Below are 23,523 nucleotides of genomic sequence, written 5' to 3'. Positions count from 1 at the left end.
CTAGCATGCCTCATGGCTGCCTGGGTGTGATGTGGAATCCGCGGTGGGGACGGAGCCTCCCGGTTAAGCTCAGCCTGGCTCTGGGGCCATTCTCCCATGGGGGCCCATCCAGCAGGCGGGGTTCGGAAAGGTTGGGAGACAGGACTGTCTCCTCCTGGCGGAGTGGTAGAGGGAGCAGGCAGGAGGCTCTGGGCGAGTCGGCGGGAGGGGCGTCTGGTGGGCCGAGGGGAGAAGGCGGTGCCTGGGGGGGACCATCTCTATCCCCCCAACTGCGGCTGGACTTCTCTGGGCCTGCCTCTGCCCCTTCTCCACCTGAGCAGCTTCTAGAAGTAGAGTGTCCAGGGACTGGCCGTAGGCCAGCCCAGGGGCAGTAACGCTGGGCACCATGCCCCTTTCCTGCAGACCAGTGGCTGCCCCTGCTCTGCCTGCCCCCTGCATGCTGGGGACGAGTGGCTGGAGGCTGGGGGGCCCTGGGTCTGGGTGTTGGGGAGCTGCCACTCGCCCCTGCCTGCTCGTCTTCCTGTCCCTTCCTGAGCTCATGCTGGGAAGCAACTGTGATCTGAATCTGAGCTCATGGTGGCCCAGAAAGTGCTTCCAGAAGGGGGCATGGCCAGCATGTTTTCAGCTGCCCAGTTGGGAGAGGAGGCCTGAAAGCTTGAGTCTTGGCTGGCTCTAAGGCCCTTCCCCGCATCCGGGGGGTGAAGCTGGCTGCCACGCAGGGGAGGAGCAGGGTGGCTGTGCGGCCGCAGGAGGGACTTCAGAGTTGCGTGCAGAGGGCGGAAAAGCATGGAGGGCTCGGGGTGGGGCACTGGGCACAGAGGTGAGGGAGGCCCTGAACAGGGCTGCAGAGGAACGGTGACCTGAGCGGCTGGGATTGCCCTTGCACACCGATGGCAAGAGGGAGGTAGGGCAGGACAGGCGCAGACACCTGTCACTGGAGTGGGGATGGGGCAGACTCTGTGGCCAGTGCCTTGAATGCGTCCACCTGCTGCCACCTGCCCACTGAGGGGCCTGGAGACCCACAGCCTGCCCCCCGGGGCGGGGGGCCTGGTGACAGTCCCTCCTCAGGGGATGGTGGCACGTTTAAGCTGTCTGAGGGATGGCCAGGGCTTGCTGTGATTTCAGGTCCTGCTTATCTGGTCCTCCCACCCAGCGCTTTACCTCCTGTAGCCTGGCCATGGCCTGGCCCTTCCCTGGGAGAGCATCCGCTGCTGGTGGGGTCTGGGATGAGCACACTAGCGTCAGGCCCTGTTCTGGGGGCACGACACACCCCTTGCCCCACATTGGTCTGAACTCAGGGAGGCAGAGGAGGCCAGTGCAGATGGGACCCGAGTCGGGACCCCCTGGGTGCCAGGGCAGTGGGAGGGGGCCGGGCCTGGAGATCCAGCGGCCTGTGGTCTGGGCCCGTGCTTCCATCCAGCCTGTCCCCCGTGTCCGCACCCTTGCCAGAAAGCTCGAGCCACCCTCGGGAGAATGGAAGCAGAACTTTATTCCTCTTGGCTAGAGAAGAGAACTAGCAGGTGGTTGTGCACTAGACCCCCACCCCTCACCCCTCCCAGGAGCAAAGAAGATAGGCAGGCTGCCTCTGCTCGCCCCTCTCCTTTGCCCGAGTGGAGGCAGGGGAGCGCAGCACAGGGCAGGGTCGGCTGCGGTGACAGGGTGGCCAGGGCTGGCCAGGGCTGGGGCGGGTGCTGCTTGGGTGGCGGAGGGCGGGCGCAGGGGCACTTCTCATCCTGGGAGCTGCTGGCTGGCACGGACACAGAACTCAGGGCACCAGGACGCGGTAGGGGCTGCCTGGGATGTGCTCGTCACCCCATTTGACCACCAGCGTGTACTCCCCCTTGTCCTTGAGCAGGTAGGAGACGCTGTAGAGCCTGCTGCCCACGTGCTTCACCAGGATCTCCTCGCAGGGTGTCCGGGGCCCGTGTACCCCTACCAGCAGCATGTTGTTGCCTGGGGGTGGGGGAAGGGGCCTCAGTGCCAGGCCCCAAGTCCCTCCCCTCAGCTGTGACTGCGCTGACTCCCTTCTCCTGTCTTGTAACCTCCCCTTCCCACCTCGTTGCCTGTTTTGGGGTGACAGCCCTTCCCAAAGAGCTGCCAGCAACCCCCCACCCCCCCCCCCACCCCGGGCAAGACCAGCAAAGGAAACTCCAGCTCCTCCAGGGCACTTTCCTGAAGGGTAGAGGAGACGGCAGGGAGGCCCAGGTTGGAAGCGGCCCGCTCCCAAAGGCATTCCCACCGCCCTCGTTCCCCTTGCCATGTTCCCAGGCACTGGCTGTCCGCTCTTATGTCTAGCCTCATCTCCTGGAAGGACGCCCACCTGCTCTGCTGCAGTCCACCGTGAAGCTGCTCTTCTGGCCCATGTAGGCCTTGCTCAGCCCCACGCCCTTGGCCAGCACCTTGCTGGCGTCGGTGGGACCTGGGCCTGGGGCCCCGTGCTGGGGGGCGCTGGCAGTCTTGGTCAGGGAGTCCACAAACACTGATGATGTCTCATGGAGGCTGTGGTTGCTGACCAGACGGTGACCTGCAGGGCAGAGCAGGAGGGGCTAAGAGGTGGCCAGAGTGTCGCGCACTGGGTTGGGTAGCCGCAGTCTGGTACAAGGCTCACCTGTAACTCTGGCCTTGAAGGGGCTGCCCCCAATGTGGTAGGGGCCGCCGTACTTGATGGAGATGAGGTAGCTGCCAGGTGCCATGGGGGTGTAGGTGACGCGGTAGCCCTCAGGGCACTCCTGGCAATCCATCTTCACCTTGGAGGGCCCGTCGATTGTGACCGAGAGGGCACCAGCGCCCGCATTGCTTGTGTTCACGATAAACTCAGCTGGGCTCCCTGGGGGCACGGGAGGTTAGGCAGAGCTGGCCTGGCCTGTTTCCCCCCCCCCAGCCCTCCAGCGTAGCCTTGTCACCTCCACACGCCTCCTGTTGTCACCGAGAGCTCGGAGGAGGGACCCGAGCAGTTGTTCACACACTGGAAGCCGCACCCGCTGACCTACCTGTGACGCCGCCTTCCAGGCCAGCCCCGTAAGCGGACACCAGGCCTGGGTCCCCTCCATGCCCAGGCTCCCCAACTCGGATCTTGAACGGGCTTCCAGGGATGTGGGTGCCATTGAACTTGACATCAATCAGGTAGATGCCATTCTCCCGTGGGATAAAGCGCACGGCGTACTTATCTGAGGGGCAGAGGAACATGCCGTGGGCCTGGGGTCTCTCCTCCAAAACTGAGCAACCGGCATCGGCGAGGGGCTTCCCTTGCCTGCCAGCGTTGAGTCCAGCAGGTCTAGGGGGCCACTCAGCTTGTTCTGGAGGCCGTGCTGGGCACCCACACCCCACTGCACAGGCCTCCTGAAGCCTGAGGGGTGAAGCTTCAGATGCCCAAGCTACCCATAGGACTCATTTGGTTACCATGAGTGCCTTATCCCCCACGTGTTCACTGGGACCCAGAGACAGGCAGGAACTTGCTTGAGGTCACGCGGCTGGGAAGGGGCAGGATGAGGCTGTGAACCAGTGAAATTGGGCTGGGCAGCTCCTCCCACCCCCGGGCTGTCCCCGGGTTCCAGGCCTTGGCCAAAGGCCTGGGCAGCCCCCATCACTGGACTTTGGGTCTCTCCCTCAAGAGACTGCACTATACGGCCTGCAGAAGGTGTTTTCCTTCCTAGCAGCACGGCTGCTGAGCTAGGTACCCCAAGGGCTTGGGTCACATGCTGGGGAAGCGCCGCCCGGCTGGAGGAGCCCAGGCCTCTGGGCCCCGTCTCGGCTGCTTCCGGAGTCTGCGCCTCCCCTTTGTACCCTCAGCCTGCTTCCCAGCCAGTGGGCCAGGCCCGGGGGGAGGCGCACTGCTCCCAGTCGGGCCAGGGCGGACGGCTGGCTGGCCGGGAAGGGCCAGGGCCTCACCTTGGTCGATCTCCGTGACATAGCACTCCTCCAGGGCTCCTGAGGGGCTGTGCACCTTGGCATCGATCGCCCCCTTGGCCCCGTTCAGGCTGACTGCAAAAGAGGCTGGCTGGTTGACCTTTAGCCCTGACTCCTGGAAGCACAGCAGACGCGGTTAGGGGCTGGGGCGGGGCAAGGGAAGTAAAGGGCTCCAGAAGCAGGAATCCCACTGGGTTGCACTTACCCATCTGGCGTCCAGCTTGGTTTAAAGAGGGAGAGCCATGGATTCTCGAGGGGCAGCAAGCTACAGGCACACACCCCCGCTCCCAGACCCACGCTCTACAATCACACACCGGGCGGCAGGAAGGGGGTGGCCCCGCCCTGCGGGCAGCACTCAGCCCTGGCAGGCTGTCCCTCTTTAAACCTCAGCCCTGGTGCTCAAGGGGCACAGGCTTCTGTTCAAAGCCTTTAGAGCTGAGACACGAGAAAAACTCCACGCGACGGTCAGGGGTACTTCCTCCGACCCCAAGCGTGGGCTGCACCCGGCCAGAGCAGAAGCCCGGCGCCCCGAGCTGGGCTGGGCGGGTCACTCGACACAGGGCCAAGGCCTGCTCTGTGCGGCGGCTCTGGTCTGGCCGGGCCCAGGAGCCCCAGGCGGGCGGTTTCTCTCGGTGCCTCACCTGAAGACTAGAAACAGTAAGGCGGCGGGCGTCACCAGACGGAGAAGCCACGGGCACCACAAAAGGGCTATCGGGGATGTGCTCCTCGTTGAACTTGACTGAGACCTCGTAGTCACCTGAGCAGGGAGAGAGAACAGAGGGCGTGCCGGGAGGTCCCCACCTGTCGGCATTCGAGCCTGCCACCTCCCGCAAACAGCCTGAGTGGCCCTGGGACCTCAAGGTGGAGGGTGGGAGCCGGGCAGGGCTGTCCGCGTAGACCCAGACCAGCGCCCAAAGCCGAGTCCTGCCTCCCAGCCCCAGCCACGCCTCAGTACCTGGCTCCTGGACCACATAGGCCACGCCACAGGAGCCATCCTTGCGGTCCTCGAAGGAGATCTCGGCCTTGCTGGGGCCCTCGACAGCAATGGCCAGGCCCCCGGCGCCAGCTTCCCTGGTCCAAATGCTGAATTCGGCTGCGGGAAGGTACAGTGTGTCCTCACGGAGGGCTGCTCCCCCGGCGTCGGCCCCCGCCAAGCATGGCTGGTAGCCCCCTCCTGCCCCCCAGCCCCCGCCCAGGAGGGGCAAGAGCCCCGCAGGAAGCAGGCCTACCTGGCACTCCAGCTTCAGCCCTTTCCAGGCCAGGGCCCCCTGCGCGGACCTTGTGGGCTCCCCCTTCCCCCAGGGGCCCTACGGTGAACTGGAAAGGGCTCCCAGGCACGTGCTGGCCCTTGTACTTGACGCTGACGGTGTGCATGCCCATCTCGGCGGGCACGAAGCGGATGCAGTAGGTGTGGTTCTCCCCTTCCACGATCTCGGCCTCATGGCTCTTGCCTGATGGGCTAGTCACCTGGGCTGTCATGTCCTGGATGCTAATTTCTGTAGGTGGGGGACAGCCTGGTGAGCAGGAGACCGAGGGCCCGCCCCTCTGCTTGGGACCACCTCGGGCTGGCACCTAGGGCTCCCTGGGACCCTCCCTGGCTCCTGTAGCTCCTACCAGGGATCTTCAGGCTGAGGTCACAGTGACTGCCAACGTTAGCCACCGACGGCGCCCGTCGCCTGCGTGTGATGCTCTCTTTCACCCGGCCCTCGCCTGTCACCTTCACGGAGAAGGGGCTGCCTGCAGGAGGAAAGCACAACCCACATCCCACACAAGTTACGTTCTGCAGGTGGACCCTGGGTGTGGCAAGAAGGTTGCCCAGCCATGGGGAAGGCGCGTGGGTGCCTCACTCACCGGGCACGTGCTGGTCAGCGAACTTGATGTTGATGATATAGTTTCCAGGCTCCGTGGGGCAGTAGGTGACCCTGCATGTGCCATCCTCCAGGTCCTCTGTGTTGATGTCCACCTTGCTGGGACCCTCGATGGACAGGCTGAGCCCACCATAGCCTGCGGGAGGGACACCCCTGAGCCAGGGGGCCAAGTACAGTGGTCTCACCCCAGCTTCCAGGCCGCCACCGCCTACCTGCATCACGGGTGTCGATGATAAACTCTGCGGGCTCAAAGGTGCGGCCTTCGTGGAGGCCCTGGCCTGAGACGCGCACGCGGCTGGCATCCCCAATCTCCGACTGGCTGATCACCACTGGAATGGGGCTGCTCGCCACATGCTGACCATTCTTCTTCACGTGCACCAGGTGCTCCCCGGTCTCCTTGGGCACGAATGAGATCCCTGGACACGGGGAGGGGCTGTCAGCTGGGGAGAGGCGTGCCCCCACCCCCAGCCTCCCTCCTTTCCAGAAGGCCCTGCTCCCCAGCCTCTTACCCACGTGGCCATTGCGCAGCCGCTTCAGCAGACAGGGCTCCTCCCGGCCCGAGGGCGGCACCACCGTGGCTGTCAGCAGGCTGAGGTCCGTCTCCGAGATATTGATGGGGATGTCAGCGGCAGAGCCCACCTTCAGGTGGGACATGCGCATCGAGTCGTCACCTGGCAGGGGACGGTCACTGTGTGTCCAGGCACAGAGGGAGACTGCACCCACCCTGCCACCTGCCTCCTTTTGTCACCGCTCTGGGTATCACCTACCTGTGACCCTGGCAGTGAAGGGGCTGCCCGGGATGTGCTGCTCGTTGTACTTGACCAGGATGCTGTAGTCACCAGGCAGCACGGGCAGGTAGGAGACGCTGCACGTCCCGTCGTGGTTGTCGGTGCAGCTGATTTCTGCTTTGGATGGGCCCTCGATGGCCAGGGACAAGCCCCCTGGAGAGAGTTGTGGGTGAGGGTGCGAACTGTGCCCAGGGACACTGCGCCAATGAGGAGAAGCCCCAACGGGCAAGCAGAGGCCGGGGGTGGGGCAGGGAGCCTCATCTGGGGAGCATGTCCAGTGTCCAGCTCCCCACCGGATGACAGTAGCCCGTGACACACAGGCGGGTCAAGACGAGAGCTGCCGCTCACCCTCTCCTGCATCCTTGGTGTTGACGGTGAAGACAGCAGGCTTGTTCACCACCCCGTGCGTGAGGCCAGGCCCGTAGGCTGTGACGTGGCCGCAGTTCACATAATCCACGTAGAACTGTAGGGGGCTTCCTGAGGCAGGAAGAGGGACCACGTGGAATGGGGGCCTCGTGTCGTCCCCAAGCCCCTCCCCCAGCCCCACGCCCCCGTAAGGTGGTGGTGGCATGCTGAGGGGCGCACCTGGGATGTGCATGTTGTCGTAGCGGATGTCCATCTCATGCAGGCCGGCCTCGCTGGGTGCGTAGCGCACGGTCACAGTGCCATCCTTGTTGTCGGTGATGGCCGGCTGCGCCACCTTGCCCGAGGGCATCCGCACCTCCCCTGCAGGGCAGTGGGGCGCGGGTCAGGGCAGCCCGTTGGCACACTCTGGCCTCTGTGGCTCCCTAGCTCCTTCCCGCCCCCGCTCACCAGTGATCTCGCCCTTCTTGATGGTGAAGGGGATGACAAGGTCGAAGGGCCTCAGGCTGGTCACATCCAGCCCGTTGACACCCACCAACGGTCTTTCTGGGGCCTGCAGTGGAGACAGAGGGCCTGAGTGAGGAGCTGCAGGAGGGAAGGGGTCCCGCGTGGGAGGATCCGGGGTCCCTCCTAACAAGCGGCAGAACAGGGCCTCACGGGACGCCCAGCTGGCCGGTCCCCGAGTGTCCCCTAGGGCTGGGAGGAGGTGGGCCAGGCCATACCCAGGTCTGCTGACCGCCCTGGGCGTAGGTGTACGGCGGGGCCAGCTGCTGAGGCCGTAACGGGGGCTGTGCCGTGGGCTGGTCCCCAGCCAGCGCCTGCAGAGCAACGCACAGGAGCTGGAGACTCTGTCGTCACACATGAGCCCCGCCCGGACGCCTCGCCCCCGACCCCTCCTGACCGTCACTTGGAAGGGGCTGTTGGGCACGTGTTCGCCACCGAAGCGCACGCAGATGACATATTTGCCCGGCTGGGGGGCCGTATAGAAGATGTCAAAGGTGCCGTCCTCGTTCTCTACCACGTCCACGTCCACCTCGGAGCCGTCGGGTGTGCACACGGTGCAGGTCACCTTGCCTTTGCCCGCCGCCTTGGTGTCCACGGTGATCACCGTCTCCTCCCCAATCTGGATGGTGGGGCCGATGCCAGCGCCTGGTGGGGTAGGGTGGGTCCCCAAAGGGGGGGCCAGCGCATGAGCTCGGCGCTCGGGCCGCTCCTGTCCACCTGCCGCCCGCCCAGGCCTCTTACTGCCACCACCAAGCACAGCCAGGCCTCCCGCCCCCGCCCCCCCAAAGCTGGGATGGTGAGTGATTTCTCAGAAGGCAGGAAAGGTTCCCCCGAGCCACCTCAAGCCTGGGAGTCCTGTCTCGGGGGAGTCCCCCACATGGGAAAGGCCCAACGGATGGCACCCAGGAGTCTGAGAGGAAGGAAGGGCCGGGAAGCCCACGAGGTCACCGCCGCCATCAGGGCACAAGCATTTGCCGCCACCGCCCCCACCCACTTGGCTTCAGCCTGTGCCGTGGACCACGCTGACCGGCGCCAGCGCGCCGGCTGGGCCCACGGCTGCCTTCGCCCCTGCGGCCTGGCCCCGGCCCCCAGTGCCGTGTGCGGACGCGGTGAGGCGGAGACCTGCTGCAGCGTGGGGAACGTGACACTCGCCCCGTGCCCCCCGGGCCTGAAGGTGAAATTGGAGTTTCCTGACAACTGAGAACGCTCGCTCGACCGGAGGCTTGCAGAGAGGGGCGGCCGGGCGTGGCCCGGCGCAGGCAGGGAGCTGGGAGCAGGGAAGCAGGTAGGCAGCAGGGTTAGCACCCAGGCAGCACAGCGCAGCAGGCAGTGGCAGCACCCAGGGGGAAGGGGGGCAGGAGGCCCAAGCCAGAGCCACGGCTGCGAGGTGGCGAGAGCAGAGCAGCTGAGCAGCCTCCAGGGCCCCAGAGTGCCCGAGGAGAGGGGAGGGACAGTGACGTTATGATCTGGGCTCAGCCGTGGAGGCTCGGGGGGCTGTAGGCTGTGAGGCCTGGCAGCGAGTGCTTTCTGGAGCCCGGCCCCTGCCAGGGAAGCAGCTGGGGGCACCGGACCGACTCGAGGGCTGAGTGCAAGGGGGTCCCCCGGCCAGCCTGCCACCGAACTCTCCTGTCCGCCGAGGGCTCCCGCTTTGCGCAAGGGCTCCATGCTGGCCTTCCGCGGCTCTCCTGAGCGCTACACCTGGCCCCCCGCTGCCCGCCCCTGCCCTGGGAGGCCTCACCTCGCACACAGCCACACCTGGTCTCCCTGGCTCGGAACCTGGACCCGCCACCTAGCTAGTAGCTCGGGCCCCAACCTCACAGTCAGCCCCGACTCCCCGCTTTCCCTGCCCGGCGCCCAGCCCCTCAAGCCCCACCACCAGCAGCCTAGCCCAAGCCACCCCTCCGACTGGTCCAGAGGTGACTTCAGTTCCCCAGCTGGGCGCCCTGTCTCCATTCTGCACGCGGTGGCCAGGTAAACCGAGACCACTCCCTCAGCCCAGCCCTGCCCCTGCCTCTGCTCCCCCCAACCCCGGCCCTACCCCCTGCCCTAGGCACGCAGGGCTGGCGTCTCAGACCCCGAGGCCTGCTGTCCAAAGTCGTCGAGCCCCTGCCGTGGAGCCCCAGCCACCCTCTAACTTTCTCCCTGGCTGCCTCGGCCAAGGTCCCGGCCGACAGCCTTCAGAGGCTCCCGTGTAGTCGTTGCCTCTTCTTGGTGTCCCTGGCTGGGGCTGGCTCTCCCCTCCCATGCCTGAGCAGGAGAACCTCCGTGCCTGGTTGGGGACCATCTGAATAACGTCACTGCTTGGGGAATGGGGGGAGGGAGGGGGGAGGGGGGCCACCGAGTGCACTTTGGGGCTCTGAGGCCGGGCCGGGCCCCGCCATGCTGGCCGCCCAAGCAGTCGACGCTGGTGCTACGGCACTACCAGCCAGCCCCACCCACTCATGCAGCCTGCACCTCCCCCGGCCTGGGACGCAGAGGCCCCCGGGAGGTGGGGATGGGGGTCTGTGGATCCGGCCGGGGCCGGGGACTCCCGCTGCTTGGGGGAGACCCCACGCGAGAGCCCTGGACGCGGAAAGAGGAAGTGAAGAGAAAGGGCCTGCTGCCCGCCCCCGGGACTTCCCCGGGAAGCCAAGATCCCCAGACCCCAGAGCCCCCAGGGGGGCGCCTCTCAGGATGCACCTCACCCCAAAGCTCTCAGCTGCAACCCGACTTCTCAGATGGGGAAATGGAGGCCCAGAGGGGGAGGGCCGGAGCACTCATGCTCAGCTCCGGAGGCCTCCCTGGGCCCTAACCCTCCAGTTCCCCCCTCTGTCCCTGCCAAGAGCTGCAGCTGGAACTGTCCTGGGAATCAGCATGGAAGAGGAAAGGAAGCTGCCCTCCGGGCAGGAGGGGCATTGGGAGTGGCCCCAGCAAGCAGCTTACCTAGCCCGTGACCTCCGATTGACACTGAGGTGAGAGGGCAGAGAGCAAGGAGAAAGGTCAGGTGAGTCACTCAGGGGGCGGCCCCCACTCCCACACGCCGCCCCAAGCAGCGAGCCCGTGCACACAGGCACACCCAAGCCCCGTGCTGAGCGCCGCGGCCGCTGGCGGGCTGGCTCACCTGTGACGGTGCACTTGCTGGCATCCCCAGTGGGCACGGCCCGAACGCGGTACGGGGAGAAGGGGATCTCGTCACCACCATACTTGATGAGGATGGTGTAGCGGCCCGTCACGTCTGGCACGTAGGCCACCGTGTACGTGCCGTCGTGGTTGTCTTGGATGTGCGTCTTCTTGGGCTTGCCCTCAGGGTCCTGCATGGCAGAGCACAGGGGAGGCGGTTGGCCCAAGCCCAGCCAGGCCCGGGGTTCCCTCAGGCCCTCTCAACGGACCAAGCGTCGAGCGCCACTGCTGCAGGGACAGCCTCTGAGCCGCTCAAGCACCGTGGCCCAAGACGGCTGCCTGCACCCACCACTGTCCTTTACTTCCCCACGGGCAAGGCCCAGAAGGGAAGCGCCAAAATGCCCAGTGACCCCCCCGGCCCCCCGCACCCTGCGTGACAACAGGCAGGGGCAGGGACCTGGCGCCCCTCCTGCTTTACCCCCACGAGGACCTCTCAGCTCCCATCCTCTACCCCAGGGCCTGCCCCAGCACTAGGACGAGCTCCCCCAAAGATCTCAGAGTCCTAGCCTTACACCTGGCCCCAGAGAATGTTACAGGCAGAAAAGCTGAGGCACTAAGGGCTTTGGTGACACCCGAAGTGAGCAAGTGCGTGCGTGGGGCAGCCCGTGTCTGTCACCACCATCCTAGAGGCTGGCACGGCTTCTAAGGGAGACCAGAGAGCTGGGCCGCGGACCCGCGCGGCGCCCCGCTCCAGCCTGGGCCCCTCCCCTCCCTCGCCTTCCCTGTGCCCGGAGCTGCACCGCAGCTGGAGCAGGCGGCCACCCGTGCGGCCGGCTCACCGTGATCTGAACCGCCAGCAGGCCCTCCCCTGCGTCCTTTGCGTCGATGGTGAACTCCACAGGCAGGCTGGCGGGCACGCCAGTGGTGTTGAGCCCGGGGCCGCTGGCCTTCACCTTGCTGGCATCATGCGTAGGCAGCACCTTGACCTTGAAGGGGCTGTTAGGCCAGGACGCTGTGAGCGGTCAGGAAGGCTCTTGGTGCCCAGCCCAGGCCCCTCCCCACACGCAGAGGGCCCAGCCTCTTACCTTCGGGGCACCTCTTCTTCCCCGTACAGCACCGAGATGCTGTAGGGCCCCTCACGGCTGGGCACATAGTTCACGGTCTGGGTACCATCGGCGTTGTCCACCACATCCACTGGCTCCACCAGGCCTGGCCCCAGGCCCACAGACAGAGCCTTAGCCGGTGCCCTGGGCCCCTAGGCCCACCACACTAGAAAGCCGAGTTTGGGCCACGCACCCAGCCCTCACCCCAGGGGGCCTCGACTTGCCCTCACCTGCCCGTCCCCAGAACAGCCCTGAGCCCCTGTGACATCTCAGACCCTTGCCCGCTCTACCTCCCTCCCGCCTGCCACATCTGCTCAGCGGTCTGTTCTGCCTCCTTTAGGTCCCCTGCCCCAGGGCACTGGCTCTGGGGTCACCTGAGGCTCCTCCGTCAACTGCCTGCCCACCGGCCCCGCTCCCCGCCCCCCGCCGTCGCTGGGTCCCCTCCCTCAGAGGACCGCACTCTCCTGACCTGACCCCCCACTCCCAGGCACAGGAACACTCACCTTTGGGCCCCTGCACTTTGACCTGCAGCGGGGCCACGCCGGCCTTGCTCGTGTCCACCTGGAAGGACTGAGGGAGGTTGGCACGGACCATGCCTGGGCTCAGGCCAGGCCCAGAGCACTTGACCTTGGACGCGTCTGTCACATCATGCACAGGGACCTTGAAAGGACTGCCTGGAGGCGGGCAGAGGGATGGCAGCTGTGTGAGACAAGAGCGGAGGGCGGACAGGTGGTCCCAGCCCGGCCCCAGCTGACCTGCCTCCTCACCTGGCACCTGATGGCCGCCGTAGGTGACGTTAAGGCTGTAGGTGCCGGCCTCATAGGGGACGTACTCGACCGAGCAGCTGCCGTCCTTGTTGTCCATGCAGGACATCTTGGCCTCGGAGGGGCCCTCTACAGCCAGGCCCAGGCCCCCTGTGCCAGCTCCCCTGGTCCAGAGAGACAGCCCGTCATCCCCTGGGTTCCAAGGCCCCCTGCAGCCCCTGCCTCCGGGGCTCTCACTCACCTGGTCTCCACGGTGAACTTGTTGGGCTTGTTGGTGGTGCCGCTTTGGATGCCCGGCCCATGGACGCGCACTCGGGAGGGGTCACAGCCCTCGGTCACGGGCACCTGGAAGGGGCTGCTGGGCACAGGGCTGCCGTCGTAGGTCACATCCACAGAGTGGAGTCCTGCAGGAGGGCAGGCTGAGTCAGAGGGAGCCCAGGTCACCCTGCCCCCACCCCCGGCCCATCCCTCCAGCGCCCTGGCACGCACCCTCCTCGTAAGGCGTGTACTCCACTTTGTACGTGCCGTCGCCACAGTCCTGCACGTAGGTCTCGGTCAGGTTGCCCGAGGGGTTGGCCACGCGAGCCTTGACGTGCGGCCCTCCGGTCTGCGTCAGAGCCCGGGCATCCACACTGAACTCGGTGGTGGCTTCTCGGAAGACGCCTGCAGGGGGGCAGGGAGAGGAAGAAGAATGGGGCTCCCAGGGCCCCGGCTCCCGCTGCTCCCACGCCCTATGGTGGGGGGCCTCTCACCTTGGCCCTCAATCCCGGGCCCATAGCACTGGACGCCTGAGGTGTCCACTGCGGGCTCCACCTGCAGCTTGCTGGGGAAGTTGGGCACGGGCTGGCCGCCGTACTTGATGGTGACAGTGTAGGCCCCGGGGCACAGGGGGATGTAGGTGATGGTGTGCGTGCCGTCGCCGTGGTCCTGGATGTGCACCTCGGCTGGCAGCCCCGCCTCGGAGCGGATCTCAATGGTCAGCTCTGCGCTGCCTGCGCTCGAGCAGTCCACGTGGAACTGGCCCGCCTCACCGGCGGTGGCCCGCTCCAGCCCGGGGCCCGAGCACTTGACCTTGGATGGGTCAAAGCAGGGAACCACGTGGGCCTTGAACGGGGAGCCGGGGATGTGGGTGTCAGCGAAGAGGATGTTGATGTTGTAGTCCCCGGGCTCCGTAGGCACGTAGGACACAGAGCACGTGCCGTCCCCGTTGTCCAGGCACTCCAGCTGGGCCTCACAGGGGCCCTCCACTGTCAGGCCCAGGCCGCCTGTGCCGGCGCCCTTGGTGTCGATGGTGAAGCGGGCAGGGGAGCCTGCACTGCCCCCCTGCAGCCCGGGCCCAAAAGCTTTCACCTGAGGGAGGAGGGGCAGGTCAGGAGCCAGAGCCACGCCACCTCCCCGACCCTTGACCCTCAGACCCCCAGCCTGACTCCGTCTGCCTCCTCTCGTTCTGGCTCCCCTCCCCCACCAGACGGGCACAGGCAGGCCTGAGCAGGGCCACCGCTCAAAAGGACAAAAATGAGAAGGGGTGAGGGCGAGTCTGGAGAAGAGAGGGGGTGGCGCCTACACCCCAGTTACCTTGCTAGGCTTGGTGGGGGGCACAGCTTCGAGAGAAAAGGGGCTTCCGGGCACAGGCACGCCGTCGTAGGTCACCTCGACCTCGTAGGGCCCCTCCTCACGGGGCACAAAACGCACCACGCTGTTGTCAGCCCCTAGGCCTGGCTCCACCTTGCAGGGCACTGCTGTCCCCGAGGGGCCCACAATCTTGGACACCACTTTGCCTTGGCCACCGGCACCCTTCGACTTGACTGTGAACTCCTGGTCTTTGCCAACATCCACCTCTGTTGACGCGATGAAAGGAAGGGGAGAACTGTGGCATGGGCCCAGGCAGCCCCGGGGCGCGCTCAGCGGCTGGCTGTGACAGGCCCCAACTACTTACTCTCTCCCAGGCCGGACACCTTGATCTTGCTGAGGTCCAGGCTTGGAGACACCGCCACCGAGAAGGGGCTCTTGGGGATCGGATCCCCTCCATAAGTGACACTGACACCCACTGGGCCCTGGGAAGGGTACAGAAGGGCAGGGTCGTGGGTCATGGCCCTGGTCCCCCTGGCCTGGGGCTTCCCAATTTGGGCATGGGGAGGGGCTTCAGAGACAATGGCTTCTCTCTGCCACTGCACCGCCTGGACTTCCATGCCTTCTCTCTCCCAGGTGGGAAACGAGAGTGGGCGGGAAGCCCCCCGGAGCTGCCCACCCAGCCCACCACGTGAGGGGGGCCCACGGGCTCAGCAGGTATATGGACAGGCGCGGCCACAGGGGGTCAAGGTAGCTACCTGCTGCACAGGAGTGTACTTGACGGTATAGGTATTGTCATGGTGGTCAATGAGGTCCACATCACGCACCGCGTCCCCCTTGGCCAGCCCCGAGAACTGGACATCCAGCTTGCCTTTGCCGGCGGCTTTGGCATTGACCGTGAAGTGGGTGGGTTTGCCAAGCTCAACACCTGAGGAGACACAGCTACCCTGTAGGGGCACCTTGCCCCACGCCCCCTCGGGGCTCCCCAACCTCCCCATGGGGTACTCGTCCTCACCGGTACGACTGAGGCCAGGGCCCTCGGCCTTCACCTTGCTGGCGTCATGGGAGGGGTCCACCTTGACCCGGATGGGGCTGGTGGGCGTGGCCTGCAGGGGGCGGGAGGAGGAGGGCTGAGAGGAGAGCCACACCCCAACACCCAGCAGCATTAGGGGCCGGAAGCACCAGCACCCACCTGGTCCGCGAAGAGGACCATGATGGTGTAGCTGCCAGCCCCGCGGGGTGTGTACTTGACCGTGAAGGTGTCGTTGTCATTGCGGATGATGTCGAAGTCAATGTCGGCCTCGGCGGGGCCCACCACGCCGGGGGCACACTTGATGCCGATGCTGACGTCACCTGCGGGGGAGGAGGGAGTGGAGGCTGGAACCTCACGGGGACGCCTCGCCCACCCGCCCACCCGCGCTCTCGAGGCAGGGCCTCACCCTGGCCGGCCTCCGTGCAGTCCACAGTGAAGTAGGTGGGCTCGTGAGCCTTGAGTCCCGTCTTGGCCACTCCTGGGCCGTACACCTTGACCTTGTTTGGGTGGCTGCCGGCTCCCACATTCACCTGCAGGGCACGGGGGCAAATGCAGGGGCATGACCAGTCTGGAGGAGGGGCAAAATGGCGTGACCACCCTGGGGAGTGCCATGTAAAGCAACCATTTGATGCTGCAGTGCCGCCACCCTTCGCCGTCTATGCAACCAGGGCAGTGAGATCGCTCGTCTGCACTAACGCCTGTACTGGAACGTCCGTGGCAGCACTGCTCATGACAGCCAAAAGGTGAAAAACCCCAAATGCCCGTCAACCAATGACTGGACACCTAACACGTGGTCTATCCGTGCAGGGCCTAGGAGCCCGTCCCCAGGGAATGTCTAGAGAAGGTAAACCGCACAGCCAGAAGCGGGTGCGTGGCTGCGTAGGGCCGGGGGCAGTGGAGGCGCAGAGGAGTTTCTCTAGGGGACGGTGAAAACGTCCCCATCCTCGACTGTGGTGATGGCCGCACAGCTCTCAACTCACTCACAACCACCGAGTTGTTTAATTAAACGGGGTAGGCTGTACGGTATGCGAGTTTCATGGAAGAGGGCCGTACCACAGCAAAGCGGGCACCCAGGGAAGTGGGCCAAAGGCCCGTCTGAGGCCTGCAGAGGGCAGGCTCACCCGAAAGGGGCTGCTGGGGATGCTGACGCCTCCCCAGGACACCATGGCCGTGTGCTTCACCGGCTTCCGGGGCACGTAGGAGCAGCTGTAGGTGCCGTTGCCGTTGTCCTTGACCACTGCCTCCACGGGGCAGCCCTCGTTGTCCTGGAGAGCGGGCGGGAGCAGGCGGCCTCCTGGTCAGTGCCCGGGCTTGGGCACCTGCCCACCCTGCCCCCACCACAGAGGGCACCACACCTGGACTTGGACCCTGAGAGGAGCCTTCCCGCCGTGCTTGGCATCCACCGTGAACTCTGCCGGCTTGTTGACGGCCACACCCGTCTTCTCCAATCCAGGCCCACGTGCCTTCACCTAATGGGAGGCCACCCAGATCTCAGGGGACCAAGTGCTGGCCTCCAAAGACAGAGTGGCAGGAGCACACTGCCGGCAATGCCAGCCCAGGGCCCTAAAGCCCAGAGACCCAGCCCAGCGGCCCGCACCCTTTACCCTGTCTGGATGGAAATCCTGGGGCGCCTCGCGGATGTCGGCCATGAAGGGGCTAAGGCGGATGTCTTCACTGTTGCACAGCACGTGCACAGCATACTCGCCAGCCTCCTGGGGCCAGTAGCGCACATCACAGGAGCCATCGCCCTTGTCATCACATTCGATCTTGGCCTGTGACGGGCCCTCCACAGAGAAGCCTGAGAACAGCCGCCAGCTCCGTCAGTGCCCTGGAACCTCGGGAGGGTGGCCCTTACCAGCCTCTGCCCCCAGGTGCCCACATCGCAGCCTCCAACTTACCCAGGGTGCCCACGTCGTCCCCAATGGCCTCCACCACAAAGTCTGCGGACTTGCCAACGACGCCGCCCTCCAGCCCGGGGCCCCAAGCCCGCACCTTCTGATTGCCACACTCGGTGCCCACCTTCACCTCGAAGGGACTGCAAGGAGAGAGCCACCCAGGGGAGTGCCAAGGGGCCCCGTCTTGGAGGGGGGCCGGCCCAAACCCAGCAGAGGGAGGAGTGCGCCACCTCCGAGCTCAGCCCGGGGTCTCACCTGCGCCCGATGTTCTGGCCACCCCACGTGATGGTGACAGTGTATGTGCCGGGGACCATGGGGTAATACTCGAAGCCATAGACACCATCCCCCAGGTCCTTCTGTTTCACGCGCTCCTCGCCCTCTGCCGGAGACAAGGGAGGGCCTCAGGCCTGCCCAGCAGTGGCCGGGGACTGGCACCGCCCACCCCAGCCCAGCCACAGGCCAACTTACTGGGACCCTTCACGGTGACCTTCAGCTCCCCACTGCCCGCGCCCTTCGTGTACACCTTGAAGTCGGCAGTCTCCTTCACTCGCACACCCTTGGGCTGGAGGCCCCGGCCGACGGCGCGGCAGGCCCCTGGGTTACAAGCTGTGAGCAGAAGGCTGGCTGAGCTGCTGGGAGCCGGCGCTGGGCGACCCCTCCCTTGCTCCCACAAGGCTGGGCCATCGGGCCACACGGGCCGGTGAGGGACGCGTAAGAAAGAAGTGGAAGGGACCGTGACCCTAGGACCTGTGTGGCCCAGGCCAGGACACGGCAGGCCTCCTCCCACCTGCTCCAGCCATGCCAGCCCCCAGCCCCCCGCCTAGCCCCCCCTAGGAAGACAGATCCAAGTACCGTTGACCCTGTGGGCAGAGCAGAGAGCAGCAGGTTTCTAGACAGCTGGAGCGAGCTCTTCCGAAGGTGAAAGCGTGGAGAGACAGAGAGAGATGGAGAGGGCGAGAGGAGGAGAAGGAGGAGGGTCCCAGCCGGGCCAGAAAGAGTGCGCCCGCACAGCGGAAGGACAGAAGCCCGGGGAGCCGGGGCGGGGGCTGGAACGGGACCTGCCCGGCTGCCCCCCTCCGAGACCGCAGGGCTGGAGCCGTGCCCAGCGGGGGGCGGCCGGGACTGGCCTACCTTGGCCAACAGTGACAGTGTAGGGGCTGCGAGGGATGGGCACACCAGCGAAGGTGACATGCACCGTGTGGACGCCCTCCACGGTGGGCTGGTAGCTGCAGCGATACGTGCTGTCACCCCGGGCCTCCAGCTGAGGCTCCACGGTACCCTTCCGTCCTGTGGGGTCCTGGATCACCACTTCCACCTCGCCTGTCCCCGCTCCTGCCAGGAGGCATCGGTTCAGATCCCGGAGCCTCCAGGCCGCTCCCGCGCCCCCCCAGCTCTTCCCCCAGACCTGCCGGCCTCGGCACCCTCCCCTCACCCGCCGTGAAGATCTCAAAGTAGGTGGTCTTGTTGGCGATGTTGCCGCTGGGCTCCAGGCCAGGGCCCTGGGCCGTCACTTTGCTGGCATCTCCCTGGGACTTGTCCACATACACCTCGAAGGGGCTCTTGGCGATGTGCTGGCCGGCAAAGAGCACAGTGACCTGTTCCCAGGAGGGGCGCACCGTGAGGGCAGGGTTGGGGCACCCTCGCCACTGCCCTCGCCACTGGCCTCCCCTTGGGCTGAGGGCTCACCTTATGAGTCCCCGTCACCTCGGGGACATACCAGACAGAGAAGGTACGGTTCTTGTCGTTATTGGCGGTCACCTTTGCCTAGGGTGGAAAGGAGTCCGTGAGCCGTTGCTCAGAGCGGCCCCTCCACGCGGAGGCCCGGCAGCGCCCTGCCCTGCCTGCTGGCCGCCCTACCTCCTCCTGGTGCCCGGCCGGATCCTCCACGTACACCAGCACCTCTCCCTGCCCGGCGCTTCTGGTCTCCACAGTGAACTCTGCCCGCTTCTTCACCATGTTGCCTGTGGGCTCGATGCCTGCCCGGGGATTGGGGGGGAAGCCACAGGCTGGCTGTGAGGGCTGGCGCACCCCCGCCGCAGCCCCATCAGGCTGTTCGGAACGGGGTGAGTCAGTTCGGTGTACACCCCAGCGCGCAGAACCCGGCCTTCGGCCCCAACTGCGCTCCTGCCGTGGGACAGGCCTGGGCCTGTTTTCTAGAACGCTGGCTTGAGTTTGCCTCGGGCTGGTGTGGCGGGGGGAACACAGAGCCAGTGGCCAGTTTTGACCAGCCCTGACCCACTCCTGCCTGACTCACGGGGGGGCATTTGATAACCTGGCAGCCACGTGACTGAAGCCTCCCCGGGAGCTCACGTTCAGGGAGGAAGTCACCTTGCAGGAGGACCCCCCGCCTGGCTCTCTCACCTGGCCCGTAGGCTCGGGCTTTCTTCGGGTTCAGTTTGGGCCGCAGGGGAGCCCCTGGTTTCAGCTTGGCCTTGGGGAACTGGGACAGGTAGGTCATGACGGAGTGCTCATCCACATTGGGGTCCACGATCTCCTCAGGGGTGATCACCTGTCACGCGCGGAAAAAGGAGCCAGTTGGCCTCCAAGCCTCAGGGTCCTGGGACACGCCACCTCTCCGCACTGGGCCCTCAGCCCCCAGACGGCCGCGGTTGGCCCGGCGGAGCGTACCTGAGGGATGCCCAGCCAGTCGTCGGCCTGCTGCATGGCTTCCCTGGCGTTGTTCACGGGCTTGCTGGCATCCCAGGAATCCCAGTCAGGGCACAGGCCTGCGGGGCAAGGAAGGCCATGAGTCTGGGGGGCCAAGAGACCTGGCTGCAGGCCATCCCCTCCGGCCCCCTACCGGCGGCCCCGCCCCCCGCTGCCCCTCACCCGGGGCACAGCTGTCGACAAGGGCGCCCAGGGCCCTGCCACTCTGCCAGTCCCGGCTGAAGTTGGTGATGGGCAGCTGCGGCAGCTTGTTCTGGATCCAGCCCAGGAGCCTCTGCTTGGGCGTCTGCTTCTTGGCCTCCTCGTCCTCCTCCTCGTCCCACATGGGCATGGAGATGGAGTAGTGCAGGATCAGGGTCCAGATGAGGCCCAGGATCAGCTTGAGGTTCCCGTCCACTATGGCCTTGCTGTCTGTAAGGGGAACGAGCGGCAGCGCTGGGCGGGCAGGGCTGACCCGGGGTTTGGGGGTGGCACACATTCGGGGTGTCAGGCCACTCCCAGGCACTGGGAATGTGGCAGCATAGCAGGCCCCAGGGAGGAGGCACAGGCCCCCGTGGGCAGGGTGGGGTGTGGGTCGGGGCCCCTTTGGGGGTGTGAAGGAGGTTTGGAGGCAAAGCACCTGTAGACACATGACAATACAGCACAACGAGGGGGCATTGCTGGAAGCCCTGGGGGCCGTGGGGACCCAGAGGAAGGACAAGAGACAGACCTAGGCGGCAGACAGGGCCAGGGGAGGCCTGGGGAGGAGCCCCCTTCCGCAAAGGTGGCTCTGGAGTGAGTGGGATGAGTGCTCTGCAGGGGCCCACCGCCCATCCCCAGGGATCTCCAGGAAAGGGCCCCTGACCTGCACTGAGAAAGAGGAAGGCCGGCGGGTGGAGAGGTTGGGAAATGTGGCGGCTGCCCTGGGGTCGCGGGGGCGGGTGGATGGGTGGATGGCATGGGGCTGGGGAAGCGGAAGCGGTGGCGCGCGTTGGGCAAGGACCCTTTGGGTGGAGGGTGTGAGCCCCGCCCCCCACTGCCATAGTGCTCCCCCTCCCCCCACAGAGCCAGGCTGGGAGTTGGGCAGCAGCCCTGATGCAGGGGGAGGGGCTGGGAGCCCCAAGGAACCGGTGGTTGGGCTGCATGGCCCTGACTCACTGGGGCCCGGCAGAGATGGCCTGCCAGCCAGGATGCCGGGCAGGACACATTCCAGGGGCCCCCTCACCCAGCCCGAAGGGGAAGGGCGGAGCCAGTGAGCCTGGGTTGGGCGCTCAGGGCCCAGCTTGGGAGTCTGGGTGGCAGAGGTCATGGGTGGGGTCCCCAAGTCCTGCTGCCTCAGCAGAGCCTGCTCAGCTGCTGCCCGCCCTCCTCGCCACCTAACGGGCCACTGGGCTACAGGCTGGTGGCCGCCAAGCTCACCACAGGGGAAGTGGTTAGGGCGGGCACCCTGCACCCCATCCCCATGGCAATGCCTCTGGGCTCTGAGCCCCACCCAAGGCCCTTCTGGGTCTCAGCCTCCTCAAGCGAACGGGGTGGGGGGGCCGGGGGGGGGCCTCTGAGAACTCAGGAGGGCAGCTCATCTTTGGAATCCCTGCTGGCGTGTTCCACCTACCCTTCCCCAACAATCAGTAGAAAATACTTGTCTAGTGAGTCAACTTGGGGGTGGGGAGAAGGGGATGGGCGCCACCAGAAGGGTCATCAATGGCAGGTAGCCTGACTCCAGCGGGCAGCAGCTTGCGGACCAGCTCAGTGCCACTCAAAGCACAGCGGCCTTCCTGCTCCTAGGCTGCGGTTGGTCCCGGTCCCTCACCACTGCCTTGCACTGTCCCCAAATGGCAGGTAGGAGGGTGGAGTGGGGGCTTCAGGCTAGGGGTTACTGGAAGGTTCAGAGAAGCCCAAGGACACAGGAGTAGCCAGGCCTTCCCGCCAGGCTCCCACCCGCAGAATCGCGAGTCTAGCACAAGCCCTCAGCAGGCCCGAGGTCCACTACGACCCAGGAGGGGAAACACAAGGCCAAGCTCATCAGCCATCATCGGGCTGGGCCCTCCCCACCGCCGGTCCATAGGAGGCTGGCCTAGGCCCTCCCATCCACCTCACAAAAGAGGGTGGGAAGGACCGGGCTCAGAGTTGAGAGACTGACTGGTTGGATGGCCCCGCCCCATCCCACCCCCTTTCCCCAGCCCCCCGGGCCAGCCTGCCCCCTCCCTCCCCTAATCACTGCTGCTTTCCAACATTTTTTTGCCTTATATGGCAAAGCTCTGGGAACTAGGCCTGCTCCAGCCAGCTCACAAGAGGAGGAGAAGGAGGGAGGGGGGAGGAGGAGACCCCCCCCAGACAACTGGGGTGTGGCCCGCCTCCCCACATCCGGTTGCCCCCCCACCCAAGGCTCAGAGATGACTCAGCTTGGCTAGACTGAGGCTGGGACTGGGGGGTGGGCCTCGGCCTCGACCTGCATTCCAGAGAAAGAGGTGGGGCCCTTGAGACCAGCCCTGAGTGGTTGGGGGCACCTGAGTCTCGGTCCCTCCTTTTCTCAGGCTCCGCATGGACCGGGCCAGGGCTGTAGGGACAACTGGAAGGCCTCTTTCGATTCTGAAGAAAAGAAAGCTCGTGCTCCTTCTCTCCCTGTCGCATCTCCCCGCCCCCCCCCCCAAGTCACCAGTTCTGGTGCCTGTCCCTGTGTGGCTCTCATCTCCGAAGTGCCTGGGATGATGCAGTAGGCCCGACCACTGCCAGCCTCACCAGCCCGGTGACACGAACACTGGGCTGGCAGCGAGCCCAGCACATGCTGGAGTACCTCCCAAACAACTCCTGCATATTCTAGATGCAGGAAAGCAAGTCCTACATGGAGGCAAGAGTTTGGCACAAGCTCGACAGTAACCAGGTATCTAAGAGACTACAAGCCAGCTCCCTTCACTGGCCAGCGCCCAAACCCATCTCAGGTGCTGTTTTGCTAGCTATGGCCCTCTCTGGCCCCCTAGTTCCCGAAAGAAAATCTAAACTTGCGGTATGAGCCATCTTCACTGGGGGGCACTAGACAATGGGACCCACAAGCTCCAACCCCCGTTTAAGGAACCACAGGGGTGCCTGAAGCCCAGAGGGCCCTCTCCAAACTGCTGTAGGGGGTGGAGAGCCCCGGCCTCCCCCTCGTTAGAGATGGGGCACCAGGCGCACGGCCAGAGCTTGGCCAGTGCCCGCCCCCCCAGGCCCTCTCCCACCGCGGGCGCAGCGGCGGGGGCGCGGCCTGTGGAGGATGTGAGCTCAGCCTGGGCGTGGGCCAGCCGGGGACCGGCGGGCGGGGGCGCGTAGCGGTCCGCACGCACCGCCGGCCTGCGAGCCTTTGTTCTCGAGGCCCACACGGAGCTGGGCGGCCCCGGGGACTCCCGGGGCGGCGCCACAGCTTAGGGGGGGTGTCTGCGAGGGGTCGGCCCGGAGAAGATGGGAGGACGCGCGGAGCCCCCCTCCCTCGCCTCCCAGCGCCACCGGGCGGCCCGCGCCCTCACCGATGGACACGAGCTTGATGCTCTCGCGCTCCAGGAACTCGAGCGCCACCGACACATTCTCGAGCTGCATCTGGCGGAAGGTGGGCCTCTGGTTGTGCTTGCGGTGCATCTTCTTCTGGCTGAGCACCTCGAGCAGCGCGATAAGCCGCAGCCCGTCGCTCAGGTCCGTCTGCAGGTTGGCGATACGCTTACTCACGCACTTGAGGTGCTCGTTGCACCAACGCGTGAATGTGTTCTGCTGGATCTTCTTCCACGGCGCATCCTCCGCCAGGTCCTTCTCGGTGGCCGGCATCTCGGCGTCTCGCGTGTCGGCGCCACTGCCCGGAGCCGCGCCCGCAGCGCTCTGGCCCGCCCGGGAGTGGGAGCTACTCATTTTGAGGCGCGAGGAGCCGAGGGGCGGTGCTGCAGCCCAAGCGAGGGGACGGCCCTTTAATTAAAGTCGCAGGCACCTCAGCGAGCGCGGGGCGATGCAGACAGCAGAGGTT

The 23,523-nt window shown here is 65.9% G+C and overlaps 1 protein-coding gene across 2 annotated transcripts; it reads right to left on the bottom strand.

Annotated features, from left to right (window-relative positions):
• Window positions 1-1,471: 1,471 nt before the first annotated feature.
• On the bottom strand, window positions 1,472-23,523 carry FLNA (filamin A). Of its 2 annotated transcripts, XM_067724567.1 has the most exons (47): window positions 23,039-23,523; window positions 19,722-19,970; window positions 19,521-19,618; window positions 19,254-19,401; window positions 18,750-18,868; window positions 18,579-18,656; window positions 18,325-18,487; window positions 18,024-18,224; window positions 17,361-17,498; window positions 17,148-17,271; window positions 16,896-17,032; window positions 16,602-16,795; window positions 16,353-16,466; window positions 16,119-16,262; window positions 15,404-15,527; window positions 15,157-15,317; window positions 14,980-15,070; window positions 14,723-14,892; window positions 14,332-14,449; window positions 13,971-14,233; window positions 13,148-13,745; window positions 12,885-13,058; window positions 12,637-12,799; window positions 12,399-12,559; window positions 12,135-12,305; window positions 11,614-11,737; window positions 11,368-11,524; window positions 10,530-10,719; window positions 10,352-10,375; window positions 7,827-8,074; window positions 7,648-7,743; window positions 7,376-7,478; window positions 7,148-7,288; window positions 6,911-7,039; window positions 6,542-6,715; window positions 6,284-6,445; window positions 5,987-6,190; window positions 5,758-5,910; window positions 5,521-5,643; window positions 5,136-5,402; window positions 4,862-4,999; window positions 4,548-4,663; window positions 3,889-4,021; window positions 2,991-3,167; window positions 2,609-2,827; window positions 2,321-2,524; window positions 1,472-1,953 (listed from the first exon to the last, which is right to left on the bottom strand). In XM_067724567.1, exons 1-47 carry the CDS (start codon window positions 23,409-23,411, stop codon window positions 1,766-1,768), a joined length of 7,944 nt encoding a protein of 2,647 aa, XP_067580668.1. In that variant the 5' UTR covers window positions 23,412-23,523; the 3' UTR covers window positions 1,472-1,765. The 2 variants fall into 2 exon arrangements, with proteins under 2 accessions (XP_067580668.1, XP_067580669.1); XM_067724568.1 differs by lacking the exon at window positions 10,352-10,375.

This window comes from Pseudorca crassidens, chromosome X (assembly GCF_039906515.1).
Source record: "Pseudorca crassidens isolate mPseCra1 chromosome X, mPseCra1.hap1, whole genome shotgun sequence".
Lineage (NCBI taxonomy): Eukaryota > Metazoa > Chordata > Mammalia > Artiodactyla > Delphinidae > Pseudorca > Pseudorca crassidens.
Note: the sequence above shows the minus strand (reverse complement) of the source record. Positions and strands in the feature narration are given on the sequence as shown.

What these genes read in the sequence shown, in the direction of transcription:
- FLNA (XM_067724567.1), bottom strand. Translation starts at nt 23,411, where the DNA reads ATGAGTAGCTCCCACTCCCGGGCGGGCCAGAGCGCTGCGGGCGCGGCT. An exon ending in GGACGACGTGGGCACCCTGG is followed by an intron (nt 16,796 to 16,895) that starts GTAAGTTGGAGG and finishes GGCTGTTCTCAG; the next exon opens with GCTTCTCTGTGGAGGGCCCG. An exon ending in TCCCCAGCAGCCCCTTTCGG is followed by an intron (nt 15,528 to 16,118) that starts GTGAGCCTGCCC and finishes CGTGCCCTGCAG; the next exon opens with GTGAATGTGGGAGCCGGCAG.